At 39.1% G+C, this 12,349-nt stretch overlaps 1 protein-coding gene across 5 annotated transcripts; it reads left to right on the top strand.

Moving 5' to 3' along the window:
* The first annotated feature begins 1,240 nt into the window (after positions 1-1,240).
* On the top strand, positions 1,241-11,835 carry EPCIP (exosomal polycystin 1 interacting protein). 5 transcript variants are annotated; one of them, XM_082220541.1, is made up of 4 exons: positions 1,241-1,409; positions 4,664-4,775; positions 5,627-5,793; positions 8,425-11,835. In XM_082220541.1, the coding sequence occupies exon 4, from the start codon at positions 8,489-8,491 to the stop codon at positions 9,152-9,154; it is 666 nt and encodes a 221-aa protein (XP_082076667.1). In that variant the 5' UTR covers positions 1,241-1,409; positions 4,664-4,775; positions 5,627-5,793; positions 8,425-8,488; the 3' UTR covers positions 9,155-11,835. The 5 variants fall into 5 exon arrangements, with proteins under 5 accessions (XP_082076667.1, XP_082076670.1, XP_082076669.1 ...); XM_082220542.1 differs by lacking the exons at positions 1,241-1,409; positions 4,664-4,775; positions 5,627-5,793 and adding exons at positions 7,961-8,046; positions 8,178-8,293; XM_082220544.1 differs by lacking the exons at positions 1,241-1,409; positions 4,664-4,775 and having other exon boundaries at positions 5,121-5,641.
* Positions 11,836-12,349: the final 514 nt, after the last annotated feature.

Here is a 12,349-nt window from a genome sequence, read left to right as displayed (position 1 = left end):
GTTCCTTCAATTTTTGAAGTGCTCTTTACAGTATGTGTGACTTTAAAGAGCACTTAATAAACTCTTGTTGTACCAAATTTGGCTTTGTTTGGACTTTTTTTGACCATAGGAACGCATTAATTGAATTTCAATGCATTCCTATGGGATTTCGTGCTTCGCGAGACGAAAAATTCGCTAGACAAAAAAACTCGCAGAACGAATTAATTTCGTCTTGCAAGGCACCACTGTATGTAATTTTCAAATCTATTTCACTTAATCATAACAATACTGAGCCACTAGATGGCATATTTCCACCTATAACAAATGCAATTAATACACTTTTTCTTCTCTAACCTTCTCATATTCTTATCCCTATAATGTAGTTAATTTACTATGGTTAATTTGGAGGCTTCCGAGTTTCCGAATTTCTTCCATCAAAATGTGTCCTACTGCTGGGGATTCTGAACACAATAACCAGCACATTTTCCATGCAAAAAGATGCCTGGTCCAGGTACCAAAAAGCTGGTAGTCTACACAGCAACTCAGGACCTATGGAGAGTTTACATACGCAACACAGTTAAAATCTGTTCACAAATTAAGTCTGAATATATGCCCCCTCAGCTTCCACACCAATCTCAGAGCCCCTTGATTGCTGTCACCTGTTCCAAACCTGTAACTATTAACTTAACCTGTAACATGTAACTTAAATAAAATATGGGGGGGGGCAGGAAAGCAGTGGCGTAGCGTGGGTTGTCAGCACCCGGGGCAAGGCAAGTAATTTGCGCCCCCTAAGCCGTGGATTTGCGCCCCCTAACCCTAACCCCCAGATGTTGCGCCCGGTGCAGCCGGCCCCCCCTGCACCCCCCACGCTACGCCACTGCAGGAAAGCCCCAACCCGCATAATTGATCATGCACAACATTTGAATGGCAATGCCCATTAACATGGAGGGAGCCCAGCCCCATCAAATATTTTATTGTGGGGTCCAGAAACACCCCTCCCCCCAGGAGTTGGCTCCTATGGTGTTAAGATAAAGAACTCTCGGTGTCTTGTTCTTCTTCCACAGACATCTTACAGATTGTGGCTATTTTGTTTTACAACTGTACATATGCCTTCCTGTATGCTTTCTGTCATTTCCAATACAAAATCTTAAACTGCCAATCTGTGCAAGAGGGGCTAATAAAACCAGGTATTTATTTTACTGAGTTATTAATGAAGTGGTGTAGGCCTCAAGCGTCTCTCCTGGTTGTCATGGTAGCTCAGGCTGCAAGCCTCCAGAAAACATAAAAGAACAGTAAGTGCAAGACCACACATTCCACCCTGTCTTGTTGATTAACCAGGCTGTCAAATGAAAGCAAAGCACCAGTGCAGTCGCAGATAAAATCTGCAAAGTGAAGAGCAACACCGCCAAACTACTCAACAGACAAGAAGCGTAAGTACTCTTCTCTGTTGCTAAACAAAATTGTGTGCTGCTATTATAGAAAGAGCAGAGCGTAATTCCTAATGCCCGAGAAACAAGCCGCTTTCTACCACAGCAGCGTTCTGTCATTAAGCTTCATTCCTGAAAGTCTCTTTCTGAATCTCAAACTTCAGTACCATGTAGCTTTTCCTATGAATAAGTTTGTAAACTCAGGACAGAGACTTTTAATATCAGAACACTACGTGTGCATGTTATTATTATTTCTGAATTAACATTCTTTATATAAGCAATGAAGCTAATAAATGAAAAATAGTCAATTTGGTCTCAAACTTTCCAAGTTTATAGAGACTAGTTTTCTGAGCTGTGTTGACTGTACAGGGATAAGAGCAAAAATCAAATTACATTTTTATTATTAAACCTGTCGTTAGGAAATTACCCGTATATTTCAAGGATTTGTTTTATTTGTAAGAGGTTTCTGTGCTATTTAGTTAAAGCATAAAGCTACAAACCATGCAGCCTAAGTCAGGGAGGAAAAGAGTACTGTATTCAAGATTAACTTGATATAACTAATATGTGAAAGGGGGCATGTGAAAAGTGCTGTTGTTACTCCAGTGCCAGTAACGAACCTTGTGGTGTAATTCTAATACCTCAGAGTTCAAGCAGTTTTTAAGACCTGGCTACACTCTAGTCACTGTGCTCCTTCAACATGTAGGAAGTTCAAAAAGGAGTTGTCAGCTTGGCAAATTTAGTTTACCATTATTTCTTTTGGAGATAATATTTTCCCTTGCATGTTTGCTTTCATGTTTAAGTTGCCTCCCGTTAAAATTTTGAATTCCTATCTTTGTCAGTCCCGCTTTAGGAAAATGCTTTCTTCCAGTATCAGTAGAAACATTTAGTGGGAGTGACAGGCTGCTATGATACCACATGCTTGGGTAAAACAAACATTGGCAATGCAATCATTCCACTGGCATCTGCAAGTTTATCTAAAAGAAAACTAATTCCAGGAGCTAAAACCTGGGAAGCTTATTTAAAAACTCCCATTCTTTCTCTATAGCATTTCTTGTTTTAAAGGCAATGATGTTGCTTAAAAATGTAAAACAACAATACACATAGATTTAGGGTCAAACTACACATTATAATAAGCACGTGTTAAAAAGCATGCTTACAGCTAGACATTATTTGCTTAGAATAACCAGCTGCGGGATACCCTGATCCAGACTGGGACATGGTATGGGGAGAGGAGAGATTTAACCCTCTCAGCCCTACTCTGTTCCCCACCAGATATCCCCCCTTGCTGTTATTTGTTCCTAAAGTTGCTATTTGCAGTCAATAGAATGTGGCTAACTAAATGATGAACTACAAGAGCTATTGTTTTATGGGGTTTGCTCAGAAAATTTCACCAGGAAGAAACCATTTACATCAACTATGTGTATACCTATGCAAGGAGATCTGGGGAAGCATTTTTCAAAGAAGGAATTCCCCTATGTGAATTCGGCAGTGAGAGTTACAACACTTACTTTCTTGGTGCTTGTTAATATGATGTCACAGGACCGTTCCATCACAAACTGCCATGACTTTGTAAGCAACTTTCTCAATGGATTGGTTCAAAACATAAGACCCCACCATAGCCTTGGAATAAGCCTTGGGCTTGTAGGCTTCCTCATACTTTGCATCTTCCCCTCATGTCCATGCTTGTAGCAAACCATTGTCCGTAATTACATCTGAGGCAAAAACAAAACAAAATTATGGCTTTGGTTTTGCCTTGCAAACCATGATTGTAAATCTAAGTTTGATCTTGGTTTGCACAGCAAGCACAAATTATTTTGCCAGGTTGGTTGCAACAACAAATGATGGTTTGCTGCAAACCAAGAAAGGACATACTGAATCACAGAGTGCACAAGAAGAGGAGTGGGTGCACAAACTCATTCACATAGTACCCAACCATTGTTTGCTTAGCATCCAAACTGAACCACTGTGTAGTATATTGTCAAATGAGACCCCAAAAGGGTTTTGGATGCCAGGGATACTAAAAAAACAAACATTTTCTCAGAAATAAAGCCCTTACAGATTTATGTTTTTGAACAGGATGTTCATTGGCCTGGTGGAATTAACAATGAGACAAAACATCTGCACAAACTCATCTTGGAGGCTTTTGCAGTCATGACAGCAAAACAGGTCCTAGAATTTATTTACAGAAAACTCGTGGTTGGGTTTTCCCCTCTATTTTTTTTAAGGATCAGGGGACTACTATCTAGTCCTACTGGAATGTTATTTATAACAAGCTCCCAATTTAATTCCATCTTATCTAGGCAGTTTAATGCTTCACCACAGAACCAACCACAAGGCCTAAATAATGTACAGTATATTAAACTTGGGAAAGTACTGTTTTAAGACTTCTACTAAACTGCTGTTTGAAAGCAGATTACTTTTTACTTCAACTACAAGGTTTTAGTATTTTTACCCTTTTTTTAGTTTGCTTCCTTCCCCTCCCCTCTACTTATTATTTGTAAACTTATTATTGCTGCTCATTTCTGTTTATAAAATAATATGGGCAATATTCAGTGCTAGTCATACACAGTGCTTACATAGAACTAGCTGTTTGATTGTAAATTGAAATAAATGGAGAAGAAACTAATATTTTTAATGTGTCTACTCTGAGTATGACAAATGTTGGCTATTAACTTAAATTTGTGTTGTTTACACAAATTTGCCCCAATATATTATGAAATTGGAATTTTCTTAAGGCCAGGTCAGGCATGCATAGAGAAGCATAGAATCATATACTTGTAGAGTTGGAAAGGACTCTGAGGATCATCTAGTCCAACCACCTGCAATGTAGGAATATGCAGCTGTCCCATAAGGGGACCATCTGGTTCTGGGAAGCGGGTGGAGGGAAGCTGACCGCAGCAGAAAGGGAAGATACCCATGACTCTTCACCAGCTTGACTCATTTCTTGGCCTCCTCCTCTGCTTCAGCTTCTGCCTCTGATTCTGGACTTTTCTGCCACAGACTCTCCCAGCTCACTAAGACCTGTCACCTCTTCAACTTCCGATAACTCCTCCTCCCAGACTTCTCCCTCTTTTCTCTCTGATCACTCATTGTTGTGCTGCCCCCTTCCACCTCTGAGCCGTCTTCCCTTGATGGTTCCCCAGCTGGTTCCTCCCACCATTCCTCTGCATCCAACCAGTCCAGGGGGTTGTTGAAGGAAAAATATTATCCAAACATGTAAATAGTGACAGTTTTTATACCCCCTGGTTTTCAAATAGGATCTAAACACCTGAAGCAAGAAATGGAGGTAAAAGAGATCAATATAACTGCAAATGAAGATACAGGCCAATAAAAGCCTCAATGTAGGACCAGCATGGATAGCTGGCTTGGGTGAATATCTGATATTTCCTCCCTTTATGGTTTTGATTTATGGCCTGCTACTAAAATGTGGCTGCATTTTAATCCGTATTTTAATTAACTGTTTGTTTGTTGTTGCTTCTATTACGTTTTATTGTAATTCATATTTGGTGTTAGCCACCCAGAGCCTGGCCCTGGCTGGGGAGAAATGTGTATCCGTGAATGAATGTCAGAATAACAAGCCTTGTTATTACTAGTCAAACAAAATCCTGACCTATCTGAAATTTGGTTATGAGCGCTGATGTGAGAATTTTTTGATAGTGCTTCAGATCTTTTGAATATTTACCCAAAAAAAGATGCTATTGCTGTTTTTATGGTGTTGTGGATGCTTTAGCATTGTTGTATAAGAAAGGCAGTCACTTCCTGCACTTCTTAAAAGGTACATAGGTTACAGATAATGAGCAATTTCTGTTAAAAACTATTCTTCTTAAATGGCAAGTAGCTGGTTTTTATATGTCTGAGTTCCAGCAAGTATTCTCTATTCCCCATTCTAATAGCCGTTCAAAAGATGCATTAAAGAACAGGAGCCGGTGATTGATCGTAACAGACTTTGTCATTGTAGTCAAACAGATTTTCCACTCTCATAAAGAGCAGCTTGCCAACCGCTACAGGGAAACTATTTTTCAAAATGCCGAATGATGCAAGCAGTAAAGTAGTTTGAGTAGGAGTCTTGAAACACGCACGACCATGTAGGTAACCCTTGGATCAAATATCAGTGCAGTGTGGGTGGTAAAAATTATCAGAGGAAGAGTATGTGGCTCAGGGTGGTACTTGCTGAAGCACAGAGAAACTTCAGGACTCACTGACACTAGTTTGTGTTGCAGAAAGAGCCAGAAAAGGTGAGAAAACATTTCCAAAAGTAACTCTTCTTGCAACTTCAAGATATAAGAGTACTGCTTATATGGAAGAACTCTGCTTAAGCATACCAAGTCAAGTCAAATGTGAAGTGCTGCTGGTTTTGGAGGCATGATATGAATAAAGCAAAGCTAAGGTAAGTAAATAGATATAAGTTGTTTTTCAAATATAGTATTTTTACTGATGTTATTATTCATAACATTGGATTATGATACTCAAATACATGGGCTGCTTCAGGTGATATTGCTAAGGTACCAACCCTGGATAGAATAAACCAGAAACAGTAGCCACATTCGCTCCCCTTTTTCTTAATACCATCCATCACACGATGGAGCATCACCTTTACTCCAACTAGAGTGGATACACACAAACTCGGAAACAACTGGCAGCCATAAAAGCCTCTGCTGCCACAATTTAAGAAAATCTAGGGACAGGTTGCATGCCTCCTTTTGCCTGCCCAGTTGCGCTAGCCATAGCATTAGGCAGAATGAGACTGCCACCTTTGGTGGCAGATTTGGGGCATCATTGTAAAAGCCATGAATGGTCAATAAGTTAATCCATTTTATTTTCACTATAGAGGGAGTGTCATTTGAATTTTCTGCTTCAACAGGTTCCAAAATATATTGCCTTTTTGCCGATTGGTAGATGGAACAATTAAGTGAAGTGAGAGCTAAAACCCCACAAACTTTGTTATGGAAATATAAACCTCCCCCCCACTCCAATATTCCCTACAAGTGATGCCTATCTGCTCCTTCCTTAAAAATTACTGTAGTGCAGTTCATGTTGCACTTGTTAAAACATTTTCTAGGACTGTTGTGTTGCAGCATGTTACTTGGCAAATAGATAAACAAGTTCAGAGCTAAACAAAGTGCCAGCAAAATATTAGTCTATATATAGCACAATAGTGGTACTGTAGATGTTTTGATTTAGTTGACTTACCCGAGCCTAGAAACCAAGCTAAAAAATGAGAAAACGCTGTCAGGAAACTAGTAATTGGATCTGCTTGTTAATGCATGATTGGGCTCATAGACATTTGTGACCAGATTTATTATTGAGGTAACTCAATTAACCTCAAAAGTGTTGCAGGTGAGATGAATTTGACCTTTGTTTAGTATTAACTGCATTTTATTGGCATCTCTGGTATGTTGTTGAAGAGATATCCACAAAGAGTCTGAACTAAATATTGGGTTTTAAAAGGTAGAAAACACCATTCTCACTTATTCGGATGGGGGAATATATGAGAGTAGAGTGGAGACAGATTTAGGACATCTGATCCTATTCTGTCTTTGAAAGAATATTTCCTTCTTACAAGGCAACACTGGATAAATGGCTATGATGTCTTCTGAATATCATACCCTGATCATCATGAGGAACAGAATATTCTGTGCTGCAGAAGATTTGAAATGTATGCTGGGGTACTACCTTGAAACATAGCTGATGGTGGCTACTAGTTCCCTATACACAGAACTGCATGAATAGACTGAATAAGGAAGTAAAATCCGTATGTCCCCGCACCCTGATATATGTTTTGGGCTACCCTATTTCATACATCCCTATGTCTGGAAGACTGCCTGCCCTTTGAGAAGTCATGTGAATGGATGCACAGCTTCTCTGAAAGCTGAGCATGTTCTAGAAGAAGCAAAAGCACAATATAAGATGCTTGGACCTCAGAATATGGATCAACAAAATTGTAATTCAACCCTGGAAGTAACTGACTTCTAGCACAAAAGCTCACGGAAAATAGAGCAAAGCAGCTACAACTTTCTCCAGTCTAAAGAGGTTTACTTGTTAGATCTCTTTCCTTGCCTTTACCATGAGGTCCCAGGAGGATTACAAATTGAAAATACAGTATTAAAAACTTGCTACTATATTACACACTGCTCTATGGGAGACCACACATTGGCAACTGCCCAAGGACTGTACTTTTTTTCTGCAATGAAGACTTGCCAAACAGTTTACACCTCCAAGCAGAAATAGAGCAAGCAGGAAAATGTCACATTGCCATCATTCTAATTCCTATGCAGAGAACATCAGTTCAACTATAACACTGAGCATACTGTACTAGTGCCTGTCATCTGGCTCTGGATTGTAATATAGTGCAGATCCTCTGAATTATTGGATTTTATTTTGTTCTCGTATTTTAGTTTTATTATGGTGTATGATGAAGCCAATAAAACTTACTTAACTTGTTGCAAATCTGAATCAGCTGCATGCTGTCCTGATTGATGCCTGTGCACAGCTATTCTCGAATAAAGGAAGTGCTTAGAAGACCAAGAGGAAAGCTCCAATCTGTATTCTATGGAAGTTATTGAAAAACTGATTCAAGGCACATCTCATCTTTGGTTAATGTATTAAGGACTGCAAAAGAATTAAAACTGAAGTCTATGAAGTAAGGACCGGTAAAGTTCAGCATTTAAAATATGATTGTTTCTTATCAAAGTTTCAATGTGCAGTGTACTTCATAATCCATCTCATTTGTCTTTGCAATGACCCTATGAATTATATCATCATTATTCTCAGTTTTACAGCTAGAGACAGCAATGTACCAAAATAACCCAAATTCCTACAGAAGCAGGAATTTCAGCCTGGGACAAATCTCTGCTTGTTCTGCAAAGAGGGTTTCATGGTCTCCAAATGTAATTACTGCCCTCAACTCTCAGTAATTTGGGCCTGCTTAGATTGATGGAAACCAGCCATAAATAGACAAGGTAGGAAATGGTGGGTGTGTACTGTATGGTAATAATCATCTTACTTTTATTCTCTGTAGGTTGCAGTCATCAGATCTGCTGATTTAATGAAGTGAGGTTCTTGTGGCTAAGAACACTGTAATAATGATGGCAGCATTAGCCCATGGACACCATCTCTTTTTGGTTGGCTTCTTAGGCTTCTGTCTGGATAGTTTTGTACAAGGCCAAAAGAATAATACTCTTATTTTCACCAAGGAAAGCACGATTCGTAACTGCACATGTCCTGATGATATTAGTGACAATGACTGCGATTACAGTCTGGCAAATCTGATCTGCAATTGCAAGACTGTTTTGCCCTATACAATAGACAAAAGCTACTACAATAATCTGACAATTTGGTTCACGGAAACATCCATGTTGAGAATGCTGTTGAACTTTACAGCTGTGTATGACTTGAAGCTCTCACTATGTGGCACAATTCCTCTGTCAGCAAAATATCTGACCATTTGGGGACTGCGAAGACTACAGATAAAAAGTGAGATCAATGGCCAGATACGAGAACAAAGCTTAACTATATACAGCAGCCACGACAATGAAGCACAAGGCAAATTAAAGATGCCATGCAGAGACAGAAACATGATCACATACATTGCTGTTTTAGACACCTCTCTCTTCAATGGCTACTCTCCACTAAAATCATACAGTGTGGAAAACATCTCCAACATTACAGACCACTTTCCACATCTGCCATATTTGGACACGTTCTTCACCACAAATAACAAAAGCTGTATTATAACATTCATATACTAACACAGTATGCTTGGCCATTTCTATAGAGGAGCCATAGGCTGTTGCCAGAAATATGATCCTGTAGAAACAGAGCTCCTGGCATTCCTTTAGAAGATGGAATCCCCAAGGGATTCACTCACTTTGGGGCAACCATGCCAATGATGGGAGGGGCCATGCCAGCCATGCAAAAACAATCAGGGTATGAAGTAGGGCCAGTGAAGGGCATGGCCTGAGAAGAGCTCTGAGGGCTAGAAATTGGCTCTCGGTTCCCCACCTTTGCTTCAAACCACACACACAAATAAAAATGTAGAATGAAACCAAATTAGCACTGGCTCTATATTTTCTATTTGAGTAAACAATGGGGGAGTTCATTTTCATTCAGAGCTCCTCTGTTAGCTGTCTACAACCTGCTATGTTCAAAACATAAGCTAACTGACTACTTGACTCTTTGGTCCTATCTCAAGCAACAAAATTGTTTATAGAGCTCAATAGATTCAACACTAACTCCCAATCATTATTCATCATGAAGTATGCCCTTAAAGTATGCTGTGCTTAAAGTGCCCAAGCATTACTCTGAACTGGGTCCATAGGATCAGATATCCTAGGATATTGCTTGGCAAATATGGATTGATCTTACCAACATTTTAAATTGGAAAATAATGCCATAACATATAATTAAAAGCAGCTACATTAAAACAAGCACCTAACCAACTAGTAGATGTTCAGTGACAGAGAAAAAAATATGTCAAGTTATAAGGGGAGTTGGAATAATTCAGGAAGTTGTGATGTGTTTGCTTGACTAATCTTCTTTCAGCTGAAAGAAATAACTGGTACAAATCCTGAATACAGGAGGCTTCAAAACATAACACATGCAGTAGTTGGATTATTCATACATCCTGAAATGCATAATTAAATTCCACTATGATAAAAAATATAATAAACCAGCTTCCTGGACGGGAAAAAAAATTGATGGGACAAATTAGCTGTCCACTTCATGCTACAGACCCATCAAATATGAGCTAGAGATCTAACCATGTATAGGACTCAGCTCTTAAGTTGAACACTAATTCAGATTGAGGAAAATATTTTAAATGTCCAGAACCCTTGAAGCAGTGCCAAAAAACCACTTCCAAGATTTGAAGTGTTAAGTACCGACAGCCTTAAATATGGATAAGTACCAGCTCTTTACAGCACTTGTTCTTCCGTGAAGTTCCATCCCGTGATGCTCTATTATATTAATAAACATTTATAAGAGTGCCTAAAATGTACTGTGCACCGTTCAAATGTTAAAAAGCAAGACTGTAATCCTGCAACCAAACACGGTCTAACACAAAAGGGGAAGGGATCAGGAAGGAAGCTGAAAACATGCAGACTCAGGTTCTAATTTTTAAACTTAACATACTTGTTCTTAAGAGTGACCAGCTGGAATGGCAAACGTTCAGGGAGAGAAGGAAGCAGCCAAATAACAGCTGTTTGAATGCTTAAACATGGAAGATCAGGCAAAAGAAATACTTCTTATGCCAGCCATGATCTCACTGGCAGCTGGTGCCACTGGCATGGGAAATAACCATGCAATTGGCCCTTCCATCATGAAGTTATGCAAGTGTTCTTAGGGTGACCAGTTGGAATGACAACTGTTCAGGGGAGGGAAGAACCAAATGGTAGTTGTAGTAGTGTTTAGACATTGGCCCAGGAAATGACCATGTTATTGACACCTTCCCTCATTCCAATATTACTGAAGAGGTAGGCAATGGAGCCATGAAGGAGTAGGAATCAAACACATCTGTAAGGTTAAGAACTGCCTTGGACAATGATTTAGGTACTTCATGACTTAAGTTTTATTCTGTAATTTTATTAGTACAAAATCTAAGTATGTGTAAATTAAAATATGCAAATTAATGGCTTCATTCCAGGTAATTACATTACCCCACAGTATACTTCTCAGCACTACACAAGTGGTTAGCACAAAGCTCTCCAGATCATTGGCTCCTCTACTTCCTATAGTGTTTCTGCAGTGCTGGATTCTTATGCTTTCAAGCCTCTTCATATATATTACATATTTAATATACACATTTAAATGTTTTATATGCACACATTAAAATGCAGTGATTGTGGACATCAACTGTATACTCAGTATTGTGTGCCTCATACAGGTAAATGCACCTGTAGCTGGGGTTTTCAACTGTATGAGCAGATTAAAACATGTTTTGTTACTGTATGTGTGATCCTCAGAGAGAATAAATCAAAAGAACAACATTCTGAGCTTATTACTATGTCTTGTTGACCAGCTAAAAAACAATGTAGATAAACACAATGTCAAATCAGCAACTTTTGGAAATAATATACGTAACTTTAATGTCAAATGACTTTCTTATACAATATTCATGATCATATTATGTATTTAACTGTGATGTGGATTTCTCCTTGTAACACCATAGCTCTTGGCATTTGACTACCTGATAATAATTACTTATGAGTTACGTTGTTTGAGATGCAGTTTGTATTTGGAATACTAAGCTCAGTAAACAGTGTGAACAATAATGTATCCAGTTTTACCAGATGAAAATGTTATCATGCACATCAAGTTTTAACTAAGCACAGCTATTTTCTTTGCAGTTTTTACTAATGCCAACTAGCAAGTGATTTTGCTTGAGCTACGTGATTATGCTGAATAAAATACAGTTTTGAAGTATTTTATATTATTTTCTAGTACGCTCTATTTCGAAGCTTCTGTGCAGCTTGCAAATGTGTGTGCAATGAAATATTAAAACATATACCTTTGAGGGACTTTCAATGCAACTAGCTGACTTCTTGCAGGAGTCCTAATTCAGTGCACATTCCTCCTTTAGCCACTTCAGCAACAACTGTGGGTGGCAGAGGTCCTATTTCTTCTTACATATAGCCCTCTTATGTTGTTAATGCCTCCTAAAGGCTGGGTTCCTCTCTCTCTCACCCCCACACCCCCAATACACCATACTCTATATTGCTCAGTAAACTAACACATTACAGGGACAATTGTAACTCCCTCCCACTCTGCCATAATGGCTTTGTGGAGCAGTGGAAACACTGTTGTAGCTACAGCAAGGCTGTTTTGGCCAACACTGGCACACAGCAGCCATGAGACTGGCTTAGGGTCCAATGGCTCATGGGCCAGCTCAGCTTTGTCCCTTCCCTTGCAAAGTCACATTTTGAGATTTTCTCTCAGATAAGCCAGGA

The sequence above is a fragment of the Podarcis vaucheri genome (genome assembly GCF_965113315.1).
Source record: "Podarcis vaucheri genome assembly, chromosome: 4".
NCBI lineage: Eukaryota > Metazoa > Chordata > Lepidosauria > Squamata > Lacertidae > Podarcis > Podarcis vaucheri.
Note: the sequence above shows the minus strand (reverse complement) of the source record. Positions and strands in the feature narration are given on the sequence as shown.